At 43.3% G+C, this 20,941-nt stretch overlaps 1 protein-coding gene and 2 pseudogenes across 1 annotated transcript; all 3 read right to left on the reverse strand.

Annotated features, from left to right (window-relative positions):
- Positions 1-2,864: 2,864 nt before the first annotated feature.
- On the reverse strand, positions 2,865-3,486 carry LOC147448028 (uncharacterized; annotated as a pseudogene).
- A 5,276-nt stretch (positions 3,487-8,762) lies between these two features.
- Positions 8,763-13,577, reverse strand: LOC147448029 (uncharacterized). Its single transcript, XM_086524478.1, has 2 exons — positions 13,403-13,577; positions 8,763-13,247 (listed from the first exon to the last, which is right to left on the reverse strand). The coding sequence occupies exon 2, from the start codon at positions 13,176-13,178 to the stop codon at positions 12,699-12,701; it is 480 nt and encodes a 159-aa protein (XP_086380604.1). The 5' UTR covers positions 13,179-13,247; positions 13,403-13,577; the 3' UTR covers positions 8,763-12,698.
- A 1,226-nt stretch (positions 13,578-14,803) lies between these two features.
- Positions 14,804-15,413, reverse strand: LOC147448030 (uncharacterized; annotated as a pseudogene).
- Positions 15,414-20,941: the final 5,528 nt, after the last annotated feature.

Raw genomic sequence — 20,941 nt, forward strand, 5'->3', positions numbered from 1 at the left:
TAAGTAAAGCATTATGACACACTCTCAAGATGTTTGGGCTGATATACCTGAGGCAAATTGAGTGCAGTCTTGCCTATTCTCTTTCAAACAACATCTTTCTTGTTTAGTGAGATGCGGGTTTCCATTGACCAAAATTGAAACACAATTTCTTTGATTTCGATTGTTAACATGCTTCCTCTATGGAGTTGATGGTGATAAGCATCTAAGGGAAGTGTCCCCTCCTCCACATCATGATGCAACAAAAACTTGGCAGCAATCACATTTCTTGGATGAAGCCTTGGAAACATCTCTACTGCTTATTTGATTGTTACCCCCACGTGCTCCATTGAGGCATGCCATGAGAGTAGCCCGTTTCAAAAACATCTCGTTATTTGAATGAGGTGTCTTCAGCTTAGATAATGTATGACAAATGTTAAAGAAAATGACTCTCTCAATTGTTTTCGATGTGGATTGCAACACTGAGAAAATTGAATGAAGGAGGAGTTGCTGTAGAATCTTCTTTTGAAGACCCTCAAAAAGGCCGTTTGTTTGAGTACGCCAACACTTAGCAGCTGCCCTACAAATTTTCTTTGCCTCTCGCTCATCGATGTCATCATCCTCATGCGTTTGTGCCATTCTCTTTTGAATGCTTTTTTGTTCCCTCTTCTTTGTAGCCTAGTAGTTTCGTAGACCAGGTAGAAATTCCCATGGGGTGTGTTGTGTAATAGACAATGGAGGAAGATATAGGGTGTCTGTACCCATTGAAAACATCATGTGATTCCATGTGAAACGAGTAACAAGGCTAATGATACAACAAAGAATACCATCAAAACACAACCATAGTACTCATGAGAGAGAGAGAGAGAGAGAGAGAGAGAGAGAGAGAGAGAGAGAGAGAGAGAGAGAGAGAGAGAGAGAGAGAGAGAGAGAGAACACTAAGATGCTACATCGCTGAGATACTGCAGCAAAACCATACAATGTGAAAGCTAGCAGCTACTAAATATGGTGTATCCCAAAGCAATTGCAAAGGCTATGAAGGAGAGATATAGATTTCAATGTGAGCCATAAATCGGAAGACAAGCACTGCTAAGTAGGCAATGGAGGAGGGAGGGAGGGAGGGAGGGAGGAGGGAGGGAGAGCGAGAGAGAGCAAGAGATGGCATAGGAACAATCCTAGGGAGGGAGGGACCCATTGAGCAAGCGCTGCAGAGTCCTGAACTAATGGCAACGAGAGAATGTTCAATAGAATTTAATGGTCCAAGTCTATTTTCTATACATTTAAAAATTTCCAAGCCCGCCCACCTTCTTCCCTCCCCTCTCTACCAAAAGGGCTTTATACCTTTACTTATAAAATTTGAATTCAAACAACCCACAGCCCACTCTCTCTCCTTTCAAAGGAGTGTCCAAAACACTCCTTTTGGTACCACCTAAACATGCTTTCACCTTCATATGGGGGCCTTACAAACCATACAATGTACATTATAGTGAGCACACTGACAAATGGCAATGGGCAGTGTAGGTATACTAACACATCATAGCCACTCTCCAATGGTGTCGGACGGGTGTGTGACGGGGGCTAAAGCAGGAACGGGGTCCATTATGATGTTGGAGGCACACATTGCAAGTTACGGAGCCGTGTTATACAATGTCCTTGTAAGGAGATGGGAAATTTAGGAGCCCAAGAGAAGGTAGGGAAGACTAGGTGAGAGTTGGTTGGCTATTGTGGGGTTCCTCTCAATGGCAAGAGAAGTGACAACCAATATAATAGAGGTGTGATGCACATAGGTACCACGATTGATCAGACCCATGGTCTGTGCACGCACTTGCGCATGGCACTATACCCACTAATTGAGTATACCCCCTTGATTCTCGTATACCCACTAGTTTGAGTCTCTCATTTGAGTAGCCTTTTTGAAAGCTGGTGTTAAAAAATGCCCACTAATTGAGTTTTTGCCCCCCGATTTAATCCCAAACGGGGACTCAAGGGGGACTACATCCTTACATGTGTTATTTTTTTTTTTTCACACGACGGATGCAGTTTAAGCACATGCATTCTCTCTCTCTCTCTCTCTCTCTCTCTCTCTCTACGTGTGTATTCACCTGTTAGTAGCAATAATACATAGCAGCAGTTCAGACGTGCAATAAGAGAAGGGAATGAGCATGAGGTGCTCAAGAATGGTGTTCGCTTTGTTGAATGCTGAGAATGTTGCTCAAGCTCAAGAATGGTGCTTGCAGCATTGAACAATACAAGCATTCAACAACAGTGCTGATTAAAGATTGATGAGCATCACAGGAGCATGTGTATTGTTGAAGATCGATGCTAAATGGAGAGACGTAGATGGGAAACATGAGCAAAGGTGAACAACAAAAAATGGCTTGGAGATTAGCAAGAGGAGGTTTCGGGTATGGCTAGTTTAGATAGCTCCTCTTCCAAGAAGAGGCAAAGGGGCTCTCCCTGTGCAACATGCAGGTGAGTACTAAACTCACTCAAAACTCATGCTGATCTGATTTTTGTTATTAATATCAAGCACAATATGTGAAATTGAGCATGCACTGCAATGTGTACTTTGTTGTGAGCATGCAATTAACTGTGTGCTTGGATGTGAGCATGCATACTAAATTTCTAGTCAAGCACTAATTCTGGTAGCAAGGCATCACAAGGTTCAACATAAGAATTAATTCTCACACAGCAAGGCGTCATAAGGTTCAACATAAGCATTAATTGGAAGGTGCAATTGCACACTTGGGTAAAACAGAAAAGCTCAGAGTACCCTCCTCTTAATTCAGACTACGTTGAGCGTGGTTGGGAACACAACTGAGAATTTTGGACCATTTTTTGAAATTCAGACTACATTGTATCAAGATTCCTGAGTGGTATGAATTTGTCTATGCCCTTGAATCTTTTAAGCGCATTATACGTAGTCGTTCTTCCCACTTCGTCTTCTCCCAAATGTTGGGCCACATGTAGAGGACAAAGTGGGACATACGGAGATTCTCCCTCCCGTAAAATTGCCCGCATTTGTTGCTCAAATTGTTTTTGTTGAGTATCCCATTGTCTTTTTGTAGCTCTAGCCATCTTCTCTTCTTCCCTTTGTTGTTTTCTTTTGAGACATGCCTCTAATATTGCCTTACACTTTTGATCTTTTTGTTTTGACCAATCTTCTTTAATTAGTCAATCTACCTCTTGCTTCTTTGCTTGCTTTGCCTTCATGCTTTTGGTATTTTGTAGTGAGGTAAGAATGAGAGAATTGGAAAAATCTACAAAAGACTCTCCTTGGACATGGCCGATTGTCACATTCTCATGTGCGACCTTGAGAATTTCAATCATGTTAGGGGGTCTAGCAAGAGGTGGAAAATCAGCCCCTAAAGTAGTCAATACATATGCTACATTGCGTGCTACCTCATCTAACGGAGAGCATGGCACTTGACTACAAGTTGTCTCTTCTACTAACATTTCATCACAATCTGACGTATCTTCCACTCGATCATGCACCACCTGCACATCCATGTACTGGCATGGCATATGGGATAGATCCATAGCTTGAGGGTTGAAAGGTCATATGCCAGTGGATCTAAAGCCTGCGTTTATGTTGCTCTCTATGGAAGTAGTACTTAAAGCACAAGACACAACACCTGCTAGCTCACTTTTGGTTGCTTGAGCGGAGAAGTTTCAAAGCTGCCATAGATTCCTCTCTTTCTGAAAGTTGCTTTTGAATGGCCTGAAAATTGAAACATCAAGAGAATGGAGCTTATGAGAAGTATGGGCAAGAAGGGTGACTATGTCTAGTCCCCACTTAGAGGATTGGGGGTCAGGGTGCTCTACTTTTTGAGGCCAAGCATGAAGTTAAGGGATGTCCTGCGAGTGTAGGCACATCACAACGCTTGCTAGAGATGAACCTGGACTTTCTCTCCTTGGTTTTCCTAATGGAAGAGCACATAAGAGGCATTTTTGCTTGAAAGAATGTGTTGAAAAACACACAATAGATGTGTTGCAAGCTTGACCGGGTTTTGTTGCATTAAAAAACATAGTTTTGACAATAGAAGAGGTGGAAGAAAGGTAGATGTTTGGTTTAGGTTCACTAGGATCCTTGGTCAAGGAAATATCTACTTTCTAGGAGAAATCACAGCAAAAAGACCTCACAAAAAAAAGAATATTTGTGCTAAAAAAACTAGCAAGAATACGAAGTTGTGGAAGGATGTAGTACCTTAAATTAGGAGGTCAGCATAAATCTGAGTAGCGAAAGCGCTTTTTGGGCTGAATTTCTTTGTTGCTGATCATACGGTAACTTCATTTATGGAGTGGTTGAATGTGTCACATCGTTGAACAATTGGTCACAGGCATCTAGCTCTTGGTGGAGGGGTATAACCCTACTCAAAATTCCTCTCTTTTGTCAAATAGTATCCTTGGAATCTCTGTTGAAACTTGAGTGTGTGTTGTTGGCTTTGGGTGTGGAGTGCTCTTTTTGCAAAGGGCTGATGGTCCAACCACACTTGCACACTCTATTTCCTCTTCTATCAACTAAAATTTGCGTGCATAAGAAGGGTGTGAATGATGGATGTCTATTCAAGATACAAGAGAGACATTCACATAGGGGGTAAGAGGATGGCATGGCAAAGACTTGGGCTAGTGCAACATTTTGTTCATCTCTGTTTCTTACTATGTGGGGCTTGAGAAGTGCAATTTGCTTATGATTACTAACAATGGATTGAGGAAACCTTGAATTCTATTAGCCGTTGTAAGACATCTTGGATTGATGTAGTAAACAAAACGCACCTTATTTGGCTTGGTGTCGAGTGCTGATCTATAGAAACTGGGAATAGCTTTTATGTATGGTAGGAAAAAAGGTTTTGTATGATATTTTCTTTTCTCCAGGTTTGTAACCCTACATTCAATTTAAGCTTTGTCGTGGGTTTTTCCTTTGGTGCATTTTGCAAGTCTATTGTATTAAAAATTTCCTTGCAGCTCGAGTTCTAAGGTATACTTGCTTGTATTTTTATATTTGTGCAGGTTGAAATTTGATGCCCTGGAGCATTCAACGCACTAGTACAGCCAGCCGCCTTCGGTGGCCTCTCTCTCTCCCCCTCTCTCCCTCTTTATCGTGTGCAAAGGGGCTTATTTTCGTTTTGGACTTTAGTCTTCAGGTCGCATATCACGACACGTGTAAAGGGCTCCCCCTTCCGCCATATTATGTTAGTAGATTGCAACAAGGAGCCAATTATAGCACAAAGAGGTGTGCATGCCAGATTTGGGAGTCATATGAGCCGATTCACAGACACACTTCATAGGGACAAATTCTTTTGTGGAATGTGCCTGAAATCTTTTTTTTTTTTTGGTAGCGGTTCGGGAATTCTTGCTTGAGCAGATACAAGAGTGCATCTTTGGGCATCACCCAACCACAATCAAACCCATGACCTGGGTGAGGAGTCCAAATGCTCAACCAACTATACTACCTCCCGTTGACTGGGCTTGATTCAATGTCCATTTGTGATATGCTAAAAAGTGTATTGTTATTGCGCATTAACTGTCATAATACTCAAAAAGTGGTTTTCTCAAATAAAGCATGTAGATAAATGTTGGGTTTCGGGTCCTGTGGCCGGTTATGGACGGGTGCCCGCCACTTACTCTTATTCATTTGGTTATAATGTCAATAAGGAGTTGAGAGGGATTACTCTTCAAAAATCCACCAAACTACTGTGTCTCCTTCTCCTTCTCCTTCCCCCTTCTCTCCTTCCCTCTCTTGCACTCACCCCCACGGTTCCGACAAGTGGTATCACAGGCCCCAGGAACCCATCGGCATCCCGGGCTACCCGCACGTGCAGACCTCTCAAGTGAAGTTTGGAATCTAGAGAGCTTGGTAGCTCTGTAGGAGATCGGCACCTCAGGAAACCAAGCAAGGAGAATTCGGGTAACTCAAGCAGTGCAGATCTGAGCATTTTGAAGCAAAGGAATCAAGAGAACCGAAAGCAACCGAGGAGATAAGCTCAAAGCAATGCAAACTTGAAGGCTTGAAGCCTTTGAATCGACTGTTCTCGGCATTGAAGTGAAAAGCGAGCAGCTACGGGTAAATGGGGGCAAGCAAGTGAATAGCGAACAAAGCAGTGGGAGCAAAAATCGGCAGATGAGCAGTGCAGACATTGAGGGCAGCGCTTTCTTGAACACACACCACACACCTCCCACTCTGCTCGTCAGATCGCGCCAGATTGCAACTTTGACATTTTCTACAAGGTCGCTTCATTTTTTCTTGAGCTTATAAAGGCAATTTCTTCAAAGCGTCAATCGCAGTCTTAAGAGGGTCAACTTGATGAGTATAGTTCTTGATCATGATAGATTCTAAAATGCAAGGTTATATTTTTTAAAGACCCTTTAGGTAACATATTTAAGCATATCAAGAGGGTTTTCTTAAATACACCGTCTAATGCAAGTAACATTTAATTTAAATTTGTGAAAAAAGGACACTGAAAGTGTCCTGTTTTGGTACCAAACTAGTGTTAAAGAAAATGACTCTCTCGATTGTTTTTGATGTGGATTGCAACACTGAGAACGTTGGATGAAGGAGGAGTTGCTGTAGAATCTTCTTTTGAAGACCCTCAAAAAGGCCGTTTGTTTGAGTACGCCAACACTTAGCAACTGCCCTACAAATTTTCTTTGCCTCTCGCTCATCGATGCCACTATCCTCACGCCTTTGTGCCATCTTCTTTTGAATGCTTCTTTGTTCCCTCTTCTTTGCAGCCTAGTAGTTTTGTAGACTCGGTAGAAGTTCCCTTGGGGTGTGTTGTGTAATAGACAATGGAGGAAGATATAGGGTGTCTGTACTGCCATTGTTAACATCATGTGATTCCATGTGAAACGAGTAACAAGGCTAATGATACAACAAACAAGACCATCAAAACACAACCATAGTACTCAGAGAGAGAGAGAGAGAGAGAGAGAGAGAGAGAGAGAGAGAGAGAGAGAGAACACTAAGATGCTACATTGCTGAGATACTGCAGCAGCCAAACAATGAGAAAGCTAGCAGCTAATGAATATGGTGCATCCCAAAGGAGTTGCAAAGGCTATGAAGGAGAGATACAGAGTTCAATGTGAGCCCTAAATCAAAAACCAAGCATTGCTAAGTAACCAGGAAGCAGAGGCAATGGAGAGAGAGAGAGAGAGAGAGAGAGAGAGAGAGAGAGAGAGAGAGAGATGGCATATGAACAATTTCTAGGGAGGGAGACACCCATTGAGCAAGCGCTGTAGAGTCCAGAACTAGTGGCGACGAGAGAATGTTCAATAGACTTTAATGGTCCAAGTCAATTTTCGATACATTTAAAAATTCCAAGCCCGCCTACCTTATTCCCTCCCTCTTTGCCAAAAGGGCTTTATACGTTTACTTATAAAATTTGAAATTAAACAACCCACACCCCACTCTCTCTCCTTCCAAAGGAGTGTCCAAGACACTCCTTTTTGGTACCACCTAAACATGCTTTCACCCTCATATGGGAGCCTTACAAACCATACAATGTACATTAATCGGTGGGCACACTGACAGATGAGCAATAGGAAGTGTAGGTATACTAACACAGCATAGCCACCCGCCAATGGTGTCGACGGCTGGTGAAGGGGGCTAAAGTAGGAACGAGGCCCATTATGATGTCGGAGGCACACATTGCAAGTTACAGAGCCGTGTTATACAATGTCCTTGTAAGGAGATGGGCAATTTAGGAGTCCAAGGGAAGGTAGGGAAGACTAGGTGAGAGTTGGTTGACTATTGTGGGGCTCCTCTCAATGGCAAGAGAGAATGAAAACCAATATAATAAAGGTGTGATGCACATAGGTACCACGATTAATGAGACCCATGGTCTGTGCACCCTAAGTGCACTGGCGCATGGCACTATACTACAAAGTGAGATAGGCAAGAGAGAATGCAAACCAATAAATAGAGATGTCATATGCATAGGTACCAAGGTTAATGAGACCCATGGTGTCTGCACCCTAGTGCACTGGCGCATGGCACTGCAGTACAAAGTGAGATAACATGGTCTCATTTGTGCCTCCATATTTTGTGTACATACCCCCCTCATCCCCCCCCCCCCTCTCTCTCTCTCTCTCTCATCTTTTTATTTATTTAGAGTTTGTTGAAGGAAAGTCGATAAAAACAAAAATTCAACAACCTAAACACATTTTACTCTCTCTCTCTCTCTCTCTCTCTCTCTCTCTCTCTCTCTCTCTCGTGCGCTTTCTAACAGAGTAGTTTAGGTTGTTGATTTTTTGTTTTTATTTACTTTCCTTCAACAAGCTCTATCTAAATAGAAAGAAGAAACTACTCTGTTAAAAATGCTTTCTGATAGACTAGTTTAGGTTGTTGGATTTTTGTTTTTGTTTACTTTCCTTCAACAAACTCTATCTAAATAGAACTAGAGTGCTTCGTTAGCTATGTTCCATCGAATTGAGATCGAACAAAATATTGGAATGAGAGAGAGAGAGAGAGAGAGAGAGAGAGAGAGAGAGAGAGATTTCATGAAAGAGTGCTAGATTTTTTTACTTGAGAGTGTTCGGGATACCGATCGTCGTGGTTTAGTGGTGTACCTCCACATAAATTGGTTACTGATCGTAGTGCTTCAGAGGGGTACCTCGTCAAAAACCACAAGGAGTGTTAAGAGTTTTGTCAAGCTCAATGTTCATGATCATACAAGATGTCAATGTTATTAATTGTTTGTTGTTCCATTTTTATGTTTAAAAAAAAAGAAAACATGCAAGTCTCCTTGCATGGGAGAGTTTGCACAGTCCTCCCCAATTTTTATAATACGAGGGAACGTGCCATTCCCACGGTAGCGTGCAATTTTCAGTGTGTTCATTAACTGCATTCTCTGTGTCAAAAATAAAAAAATGATAATTCTTACTCACCGTGTGATTGAATGTCTATCGCCAATGGACTTCCTTGCATCAACGATGTTGGGCATCTCCTGCACTTAACCCGCTGCAAGAGACGACATCCCAGGGAGGATACCCTTCAAGAAGATTTTGTGCTATTGTGAGAACACCACATTTTGTATACATATCGATCAAACCACCATCAAGCATGAAATCGTAGTCCCAACAAACGTTGACTAGCGATCATATCGTGAATTCTAATATCTATGGCTGTGTAGGTGATTGCAGCTGCTGACACGCATGCCTTCCAGATTCCTGTGTAGGCGTAGTTGATTGCATCTGGATAGAGACCCTTCTTGCGATCTTGTGGCGGCGTTCCGCACAAGAAGCTCCTCGGGCGCTTTTCGTGCGTTCTGAAAAGCACTATATGTGACGTACACATAGTCCCAGGCAAAGCCAAGCACAACTTCTTTCCTATATCGCTCATTGGCCTTGCTTTTGTTGCGCATATCCCACAGTGAGTGCATTCAAGGAGTCCACACTACAGATAGAAAGATGAAAATAGCCTAGAGCTTTTTGCGCTTGCTTCTGCGGTGCGTATCCCACTACCAATGCATTGAAAGAGACGCCATTCCCATCATTTAATGCATTCGACAAGCAACATTCCGGGCAAAATGGTCATGAAGAATATGCCTATGTCATATTGCACCTTTGAAATTAATTTCAGAGCTTCCTCAACTGTCCTTGCTTTACATAATTGGATATAAAAGCACTCCAAGAGACTTCGGTTGGTGAGAAACAATATAATTGTGAATTTTTGTGCCAATACAAGCTTGTGTAGAGCTACATGGCTTCATGATTGCATCTGGAGAGAGGCCCTTACTTCGCATTTGCTAAAAACAAAATACAGCTTTCTGGCCCTGGCCTTGTGGAGCAAATCATGCAATCAAAGCATTCCAAGAGTCCACACTCACGACATGAAGCTTCTCGAGCACTTGCGTAGAGCCACATGCCTTGAAGATGAAAGTATAGGTGATTGAATTTGGAGAGATATACTTGCTTTGCATCTTTCTTGCCCTGCTCTTGTTGCGCACATCCCGTAATCAGTGCATTCCAAGGGGAAAGATTCTGGACAGAAAACTTCTCTAGCACTTTTTGTGCTCTCTCAAGCACACCACATTTGACATACATATCGACAAAGACAGTCCCAAGCATGGCATCATCTTTCAACAGCCATGTTCTTGTTGTGTACATCCCGTAATCAATGCATTTCAAGAGGCAACATTCTGGACATGCCTTTATGCATGCATACATGATTGCATCTAGAGAGAGGCCCTTGCTTCGCATCTACTAAAAACAGAATAGAGCTTGTTGGCCCTGCCCTTGTGGAGAAAATCATTCGATCAACGCATTCCAAGAGTCCACACTTAGAACATGAAGCTCCTCGAACACTTGCATAGAGCCACATGCCTTGACTAAATTTGGAGAGATATACTTGCTTTGCATCCGCTAAAAACAACCTAGAGCTTTCTTGCCCTGCTCTTGTTGCACACATCCAACAATCAGTACATTCCAAGGGGCAACAGCCCGGAAAGAAAACTACTCTAGCACTTTTTGTGCTCTCTCAAGCACACCACATTTGGCATACATATCGACCAAGACAGTCCCAAGCATGGCATCTTCTTTCAATAGCCATGTTCCTATTTTGCACAACCTGTAATCAATCCATTTCAAGAGGCGACATTCCGGAAACGAAACTCCTCAAGGACTTTTTCTGCCCATATCAGCTTCTTGCTTGCAGCTACATACCTTCTTGCATGTGTACGTGATTGCATCTGGAGAGAGGCCCTCGCTTCGCATCTGCTGAAAACAAAATAGAGCTTGCCGGCCCTGCCCTTGTGGAGCAAATCATGCAATCAGCACATTCTAAGAGTCAACACTCAAGACACGAAGCTCCTCGAGCACTTGCGCAAAGCCACTTGCCTTGAATGAATTTGGAGAGATATACTTGCTTTGCATCCGCTAAAAACAACCTACAGCTTTCTTGCCCTGCTCTTGTTGCGCACATCCCGCAATCAGTGCATTTGAAGGGGCGGACATTCCGGATAGAAAATTGCTCTAGCACTTTTTGTGCTCTCTCAAGCACACCACATTTGGCATACATATTGATCAAGACAGTCCCATGCATGGCATCTCCTTTCAACAACCATGTTCTTGTTGTGCACATTCCGCGATCAATGCAGTTCAAGAGGCGACATTCCGGACAAGAAGCTGCTCAAGCATTTTTTGTGCCCATAACAGCTTCTTCAGTAGAGCTACATGCCTTCATGCATGCGTACGTGATTGCATCTGGAGAGAGGCCCTCACTTCGCATCTGCTGAAAATAGAATAGAGCTTGCTGCCCTGCCCTTGTGGAGCAAATCATCCAATCAGCGCATTTTAAGAGTCCATACTCAGGACACGAAGCTCCTCGAGCACTTGCATAGAGCCACATGCCTTGATTGAATTAGGAGAGATATACTTTCTTTGCATATGCTAAAAACAACATAGAGTTTTCTGCCCCTGCTCTTGTTGCGCACATCCGCAATCAGTGCATTCCAAGAGGCGACATTCCGGACAGAAAGCTCCTTAAGCACTTTTGTGCTCTCTCAAGCACACCACATTTGGCTTACATATTCACCAAGACAGTCGCAAGCATGACTTTTCTTGCGTAGAGCCACATGCCTTCAAGATGCATGCCTAGGTGATTGCATCTGGAGAGAGCCCAGATGCGAAGCATTCGAAGAGTCCACACTCCAAAAAGGAAGCTCCTTGAGCTCTTGCATAGAGCCACATGCCTTCAAGATGTAAGCATAGCCTTCAAGACGCAAGTATAGGATGCTGAATTTGGAGAGATACACTTGCTTTGCATCCGTTGAAAGCAGCCTAGAGCATGATATGCTTCCCCAAGAGCATCGGACCAGGTATGGGCTCATTAATTCTCTCATCCATGTCAACGGCGTTGCAAAAGGTCAATGGCCTTCAAGGTGCAAGCATATGCATTCAGCAGCCTCTGACTAACAATATAATTGTGAATTTTTGTGCCCATACAAGCTTCTTGCGTAGAGCTACATGGCTTATGCATGCGTACATGATTGCATCTGGAGAGAAGCCCTTGCTTCACATCTGCTAAAAACAAAATAGAGCTTTCTGGACCTGTCCTTATGGAGCAAATCATGCACTGATCAATGCATTCCAAGAGTCCACACTCACGACATGAATCTCCTCGAGCACTTGCGTAGAGCCACATGCCTTGAATGAATTTGGAGAGATATACTTGCTTTGCATCCGCTAAAACCAACCTAGAGCTTTCTTTGCTCTTGTTGCGCACATCCCTCAATCAGTGCATTCCAAGGGGCGACATTCCGGACAGAAAACTGCTCTAGCACTTTTTGTGCTCTCTCAAGCACACCACATTTGGCATACATATCGACCAAGACAATCCCAAGCATGACATCTTCTTTCAATAGCCATGTTCTTGTTGTGCACATTCCGTAATCAATGCATTTCAAGAGGCGACATTCTGGAAAGGAAGCTCCTCAAGCACTTTTTGTGCCCATATCAGCTTCTTGCGTAGAGCTACATGCCTTCATGCATGCGTACGTGATTGCATCTGAAGAGAGGCCCTCGCTTCGCATCTGCTGAAAACAAAATAGAGCTTGTTGGCCCTGCCCTTGTGGAGCAAATTATGCAATCAGCGCATTCCAAGAGTCCACACTCAGGACACGAAGCTCCTCAAGAGCCGAAAGATTCCACATGAGACTGTCCATAGCCACCTCATCGTCGTTTAATAACATAGTATTTTGCGAACAGCAACAGATTGTTCGCCATCAGTTGGCAGGTTTTCCTTTGACTTGTTTATCATGGGTGACGGTTCTCTTGTGAAGTTTTACGAGCACGTAACCTTTGACACTGTCTACGGTGCATTCTTCCATAAAATATGTGCACCCATCATGATGCTTAGCGATGTCAATTTGCTTCCCTTTCCGTTTTTTGTACGTGAAATACTTTAAGGTATAGTCACTATTCTTTTTCACCACCGGTGGCCCTTGTTGCTTCCAATGATAGTCATCCTTGGTAAGCATCACTCTTTTCCCTTTACTCGTGTACTTGCAACATACTACCAACAAGTATGTGTGATCATTTGCTACATCATATGATGAGACAAAGACGAACCCACATTTACTGAAGTTAGAAAACTTCCAAGTCCACTTAAAAAATAAGAAAATGTGCTTTTCTCTACCTGTATAGACATCCCATGGATGCTTGAGAAAGAAGTCCTCATCCACTTGAATGTTTCTCAGTGACATTGTTTTGAATGCATAATCTCATAGAGTAGGCACAAGTGATTCCAAGGAGGGCACATGACCACATTTTCTCTGCATTGTCGTACCTTGAAACATTAGAGAACTACATGATAATACTAGAGTGATCTTCATGTGTCAACAGACTACGGTTTTGGACCGGGCATCCATATGATTGGTACTTGGTGATGACCTATACATCCACATTGCAATGCTTCACTAGAATATACCTCAGCAGAAGACGGCAGGGATGGCGGACTGTCATGCTGAGGTAGTTTCTGGCGTTGGCGTCAGAGCAACAAGCATGACATGCTCCTGGCAGTGGCGCCATCCACAGTATTGCGAAGGGCTGGAGGTTTTTTAAGAGATTTTTAGTGTTGGGCTTTTGACGGCATATTTTTTTTAGAGCTTTTAAGCATGTGGGCTAATGGCAGGCCAGGGATTGCGAAATGCCCACTACGCTAACGAAGTAAAGAAGAAACTACTCTGTTAGAAAGAAAGCACACGCGCATGAGAGAGAGAGAGAGAGAGAGAGAGAGAGAGAGAGAGAGAGAGAGAGAGAGAATATCAAAGTAAGGGGCTCCAGCGCTTGCAGGTAGGGAGGACACTGTAAAAACTTGGGGGGAATTTGAAAGTTTGAGTCTCTCATTTGAGTAGCCTTTTTGAAAGCCGGTGTTAAAAAAGGCCCACTAATATGTCTGAGGGGGATCTGGCTGTGGCAAGCTTTTGTGAAATTATACAATAGAACAGAGTGACAATCCAGAGGATCGGAGGCAAACAAGCCTCAAAGGACTGGTACATGTCATGATGACATCTGGTAAGAAGTAAAGCCTAGGAGTAGTTGTGGTTTCTCTGTCAAGCAGAAAACTTGTAATCCTTTGACCCTCAAGGCTCGGTCTGAGCTCGAGGTCGGTGTATATTTCTGATGTTCTTAATACTATCCACTCACAATTGTGAGTTTTGCAAAAAAAAAAAAGGCCCACTAATTAAGTTGTTGCCCCGCAATTTTATCTCAAAGGGGGACTACAAGCGGCATTGAACAATACAAGCGTCCTCAACAATGGTGCTGACTAGAGACTGATGAGCAACACAAGAGCATGTGTATTGTTGAAGAACGGTGTTAAATGGAGAGATGCAGATGGGAAACATGAGCAAAGGTGAACAACATCAAAGGGCTTGGAGATGAGCAAGAGGAGGTTAATTCGGGTATGGCGAGTTTAGACAGCTCCTCTTCCAAGAAGAGGCAAAGGGGCTCTCCCTGTGCAACATGCAGGTGAGTACTAAACTCACTCAAAACTCATGCTGATCTGATTTTTGTTATTAATATCAAGCAAATATATGTAATTTAGCATGCAGTGCAATGTGTACTTTGTTGTGAGCATGCAGACAACTGTGTGCTTGGATGTGAGCATGCATATTAAATTTCTAGTCAAGCACTAATTTCTAGTAGCAAGGCATCACAAGGTTGAACATAAGAATTAATTGTAACACAGCAAGGCATTATAAGGTTCAAATAAGGATTAATTGGAAGGTGCAATTGCACACTTGGGTGAAACAGAAAAGCTCAGAGTACCCTCCTCTTAATTCAGACTACGTTGAGCATGGTTGGGAACACAACTGAGAATTTTGGATCATTTTTTGAAATTCAGACTACCTTGTGTCAAGATTCCTGAGTACGTTGAAGCTTTTTTTAAGTGCATTATACGTAGTCGTTCTGCCCACTTCATCTTCTCCCAACTGCTGGGCACATGTAGAGGACAAAGTGGGACATATGGAGATTCTCCCTCCCATAAAATTGCCCGCATTTGTTGCTCAAATTGTCTTTGTTGAGTATCCCATTGTCTTTTTGCAGCTCTGGCTATCTTTTCTTCTTCCCTTAGTCGTTTTCTTTTGACGAGATGCCTCTACTATCGCCTTACACTTTCGCTCTTTTTGGTTTTACCATTCTTCTTTTAGTCAATCTACCTCTTGCTTCTTTGCTTGCTTTGCCTTCATGCTTTTGATATACCGTGGTGAGCTAAGAATGAGAGAATTGGAAAAATCTACAAAAGCCTCTCCTTGGACATGGCCAATTGTCACATTCTCATGTGGGACCTTGAGAATGTCAATCATGTTAGTAGGGGGTCTAGCAGGAGGTGGAAAATCAGCCCCTAAAGTAGTCAATACATATGCTACATTGCATGCTGCCGCATCTAATGGAGAGCATGGCACTTGACTGCAAGTTGTCTCTTCTACTAACATTTCATCACAATTTGACGTATCTTACACTCCCACCTGCACATCCATGTATTGGCATGGCATATGGGATAGATCCATAGCTTGTGGGTGGAAGGGTCATATGCCAGTGGATCTAAAGCCTGCGTTTATGTTGCTCTCTATGTACTAGAAAGCACAAGACACAACACCTGCTAGCTCACTTTTGGTTGCTTGAGCGGAGAAGTTTCAAAGCTGCCATAGATTCCTCTCTTTCTGAAAGTTGCTTTTGAATGGCTTGAAAATTGAAACATCGAGAGGTTGGAGCTTATGAGAAGTATGGGCAAGAAGGGTGACTATGTCTAGTCCCAACTTAGAGGCTTGGGGTTCGGGGTGCTCTACTTTTCGAGGCCAAGCATGAAGTTAAGGGATGTCCTGCGAGTGTAGGCACATCTCAACGCTCGCTAGAGATGAACCTAGACTTTCTCCCGTTGGTTTTCTTAATGGAAGAGCACGTAAGAGGCATTGTTGTTTGAAAGAATGTGTTGAAAAACACACAACAGATGTGTTGCAAGCTTGACGGGTTTCTGTTGCATTAGAAAACACAGTTTTGACAATAGAAGAGGTGGATGTTTGGTTCAGGTTCACTAGGATCCTTGGTCAAGGAAATATCTACTTTCTAGGAGATATCACAGCAAAAAGATCTCACAAAAATAAGAATATTTTTGCTAAAAAAACTAGCAAGAAAACGAAGTTGTGGAAGGAAGTAATACCTTAAATTAGGAGGTTAGCATAAATATGAGTAGCGAAAGTGCTTCTTGGACTGAATTTCTTTGTTACTCATCATACGGTAATTTCGTTTCTAGAGTGGTTGAATGTGTCATATCGTTGAACAATTGGTCAAAGGCATCTAGCTCTTGGTGGAGGGGTAGAACCCTACTGAAAATTCCTCTCTTTTGTCAAATAGTATCCTTGGAATCTGTGTCGAAACTTGAGTGGGGGTTGTTGGCTTTGGGTGTGGAGTGCTCTTTGTGCAAAGGGCTATGGTCAAACTGTTGGGGTATAAAGCCCAATGTGGTCGCCCACGTAAGTGGGCGGGCCGCCAGGTATGTACACATATTCTTTTGTAAAAACCTAATAAGAACTCACTATGCTCTGCACATTATAGTAGAGCGAGTTCACCATATCGTCGTGCTTTTCTTCTCGCACTCTCTCTCGCGTCACACTTCCGCTCGTACTCCTTCAATTGGTATCAGAGCTCAGATCGAGGCTCGGGCAGCATTTGCAGGTAGCCAGAGTCACCTGCTCAGATTGGAGTGAAATTCGACAGGCGACGACACGGCCCCAAATCTTGTGGTTGGACCCGAAGGGCTCGGTGTTCTCAGAATTTCATTCTGAGGTCATCTCGGCCACCGTTCGGCTTCGACAAAGTTCTGCGCAGGCCATTTTCGACTACGTGGTCTTAGCGGGTGCAGATCCGACTCTGCAAATTTGGGGTTTCGGCCTACGACTGCAGGTGTTGAGGATATCGGCACTCCCAGAGTGTTGATTTGTGGCTGTCTACACATCGAAGGACGGCTCACAGTTCTTGGAGGCGTGTCACATACGACACGGACGCATCTACACACAGACTGTAGGCGACATCCACTAGTTCATCAGGTAGCTTGTGTTTGCTGCTTGATATTCCAGATTTCATCCTGACATTGCAGGTACTTCCACATGGGATGTATTGTTAGAGATGATGTATGTCTGTTGAGGGTTTGCTGGCTGTGAGTCACGTAGCAAACAACCGCCGTAGCGGTTACAACATATAGTGGGAAATTTGTGGATGTATGATTTTGTGGGAAGTCTATGTATTGTCAGATTTACTGCAGTCTTTGTTGAGGGTCGAGTGAGGTTTTATTGAGTTGGGGGATTCTTGAATGTTGAGATCCTTTCGGTGATACAGGTCTTGGAGCGATCCCTCGAGCACCCTTAGATAGGCAGCTAGGATGTATTCACTGTGAGTTAGACAGTTGGGATTGCATCTTTGCTTTACTGCCGTTGAGGCATTGTCGCAGTCTATGCTTACAAGACAGTGACAGGACAGTGAGAGACAGTACATGTGCAGGACAAGTTTACCCGCAGCTTACAGTGTCAGAGAGATAGTGTTTTTTGAGCTGTTTTTTGGTCTGTTTTTTTATACACCAGAGCCATTTTACAAAGGAGACTCTGTCGAAATTTTTGCAGAATCTGAAGCTTTCTCGGTTCATTTGACAGGTTGATATTGGTTCAGAGGTCAGTTTACAAGGGAAACACTGCCGAATTTTTCCCAGGAAAGTAAACTACTGTGAAGCGTAGCTATGGCTGGATCACAGGACACTGCTCTTTACAATATCAAGAAGCTGGATGGAACCAATTTCCCATTGTGGAAGAAGCAGATTTGGCACGTGTTGGTACAAAAGAAGCAGATAAAACCTATAAAGCTCAAGGGGATAAAACCACAAGAAATGGACGAAGATGAATGGAGCGAAATTGTTGGAATTAGGGTTGCAGAGAAACACACACAGCTTGGAGAAGACGAAGGAAGCTCAAGGCACACAATAGAGAGTGAATTACTTAGTGTGCAATGGAAAGATAGATAGCCCTAGAGGGATGGGCATATATACAATGCACGAGGGAAAAAACCTCCTAAAGAGGGAAAAAATGCCCCGGCGGTCCTAGTGTGTTCACACACATCACTACCACATGTATATAGTAACAAATCCCCCCTGGAGTGATGCGGTGAACGAGAGCTGGCACATGAGTAAAGGGAAGTGCCATGCCCTAAGGACAGGATCAGTCCACAAAGGGGAGTAAGCCCAAAGCTTTGCGGAAATCTTCAAGCTTCTCACGAGACAATGCCTTTGTGAAAAGATCTGCAAGGTTGTCATGTGTTGGCACATAAGCCAAGCTGATCTCTCCTGCTGAGAGCCTCTCCCTGACATAGTGGTAATGCACCTCAATGTGCTTTGTGCGAGCATGAAAAACTGGGTTCCTCGCAACTGCCAATGCGCTTTGACTGTCAGTGTAGATAGTGTTGGCAGTGTCCTGTCCAACACCCAAATCAGCCATAAGGCGTCTGAGCCATACACACTCAACCGTAGCTGTGAAGAATGCCCTGTACTCAGCCTCACAACTCGAAGTGGCCACAGTAGATTTCTTCTTGCTCAACCATGATATACATGAACTGCCAAGCATGAAACAAAAACCACTTGTGGACACTCTCGTGTCAAAACAACCAGCCCAATCTGAGTCCGAAAAAGCATGTAAGTCTGGCGGCAATGATCCCCCCTTGGGATAAAACAAGCCAAGATGTAAAGTGCCACTAAGGTAGCGGAAAATTCTCTTGACAGCCTGCCAATGCTTAGACCCTGGGCTATGCATAAATCTGCTGACCTGTGAGACTCCAAACTGAATATCTGGCCTCGTGTTGCATACATAAATGAGGCAGCCAACAGCAGTTTGGTAAAGAGTGACATCAGCAGAATCGCCAGCATCATGTAGACTCAACTTCAAACCTGTTTCCATGGGAGTGACAATAGGTTTGCAATCCTCAAGTCCAAACTTACATAGCAATGTCTCTATGTAACTTTTCTGACACAAGGCAATACCACCATCACACTGCTTAAACTGTATACCCAAGTAATGATGCGATAGCCCCAAATCTTTCATCTTGAAAGTAGCATTCAAATCAGCCTTAAATTCAGAAATATGTCTCTCATTTGGTCCAGTGATCAGCAAATCATCAACATAAAGAACCACAATGAGAAGTACATCACCCTCACGCTTTACAGACAATGTTCTTTCTGTTGGATTGTTACGAAAGCCTCGTTTAACCAAATGAGTGTCAGCTTTCTCATACCAAGCACGAGGAGATTGCTTCAACCCATACAAAGCCTTCTTACATCTGCACACTTTGTCCTCTTGTCCTTTTATGACAAAACCGTGAGGTTGCGTTACATAAACTTCCTCAAATATGTCACCATTCAAGAAAGCAGTAACAATGTCTGATTGATGTACATGCCAACCAAAATGAGCTGCAATGCACATAGAAAACGCAAAGTAGTCATACGACAAGTGGGAGCAAAAGTCTCTTCATAATCTATGTCTTTTTGCTATGCATAACCCTTTGCAACAAGTCGAGCCTTATGGCGATCGATCTCACCATCCGGCTTGCGTTTCAACTTGTAAACCCACTTCGTACCAATGGCCTTTTTGCCAGGAGGCAAATCACATAAAGTCCATGTGTCATTTTCTATAAGTGCATCATATTCTGATTGCATGGCAGCCATCCAATTTTCTGAATTTTGTGCTTCATCAAAAGTCAGAGGCTCCTCAACATCATGTAAGCTAGACACAGCCAAAGCATAACAATCTGATGCATAAGATGCATGGCGAGAGCCTGAACGAGTACTACTAGTCAAAGGTGCATCCAATTTATTGTCACGCAAAGTGTGCACTAGCCATTTTGGCATACCTCTGGCCTGCTCATTTTCAGCCCTTTCCTCATCAAGTACATCATGTACATCTGCATCAGTAATAGGCTGATCTAAAACATTTTCAGAAACCCCCATAGGTTGTACATTTGCCTCATTGGAACTTACATTCGTATTTCCACCACTGAAAAGAGGCAACAAAGTGTCATAAATGTCCTGTGAGCTTACATTACTGTCTCTAGTACATGACAGCAAGGGCTGAACAGAATCTTCCACAAACACTATATCCCGAGAAACCAGAATACGTTTTGTTTGCGGATGATACAACCTGTAACATTTTCTTTCAGCACTATAACCAACAAAAATACATTTGACAACCTTATCATCCAATTTTTTGCACTGCACTTGTGGCACCAAAGCATATGCCAAACAGCCAAAAACACGCATGTGCTCAATAGAAGGCTTTCTATCATGCCATGCTTCATATGGAGTAATAGACTGCAAAGCATTCGTAGGACACCTGTTAAGTACATAAGTGGCACACATGATGGACTCAAGCCAAAAAGAATGCGGTAAAGCTTGACTTTTGACCATACATCGTGCCATTTCCGTCAGTGACCTGTTTTTCTCCTCAGCAACACCATTTTGCTGAGGCGTATAAGGCACTGTACATTGGTGTTTTATCCCACGACTAGCCAGAAATGCATTAAATTCATGAGACATATACTCCCCCCCTCGATCGGAACGGAGGGTGCCCATAGTACATTTCGAGACATTTTCACCCATAGCCAGAAATTGTTTGAAGCACATAAAAACTTCGGACTTCGCTTTAAGCGGAAATACCCATGCATGCCTGGAGTAATCATCAATGAAAGTCACAAAGTACAGGTAATTACCCAACGACGGAGTTTGCATGGGCCCACAAACATCACTATGCACAAGCTACAACCTGCATGTGGCCCGTACTGAACAATCCTTTGGAAATTTAGAACGCTGCATCTTACCCAAAATACAGCCTTCATAAACATGTTTGACAGGTGCTTCAAGAGGCGGCAAAGAAGCAACCATATCAGATTTCTGCAAACGCAGCAAACTGGCAAAATTAAGATGACCAAAACG

This window comes from Adiantum capillus-veneris, chromosome 11, assembly GCF_014529385.1.
Source record: "Adiantum capillus-veneris isolate H3 chromosome 11, ASM1452938v2, whole genome shotgun sequence".
Lineage (NCBI taxonomy): Eukaryota > Viridiplantae > Streptophyta > Polypodiopsida > Polypodiales > Pteridaceae > Adiantum > Adiantum capillus-veneris.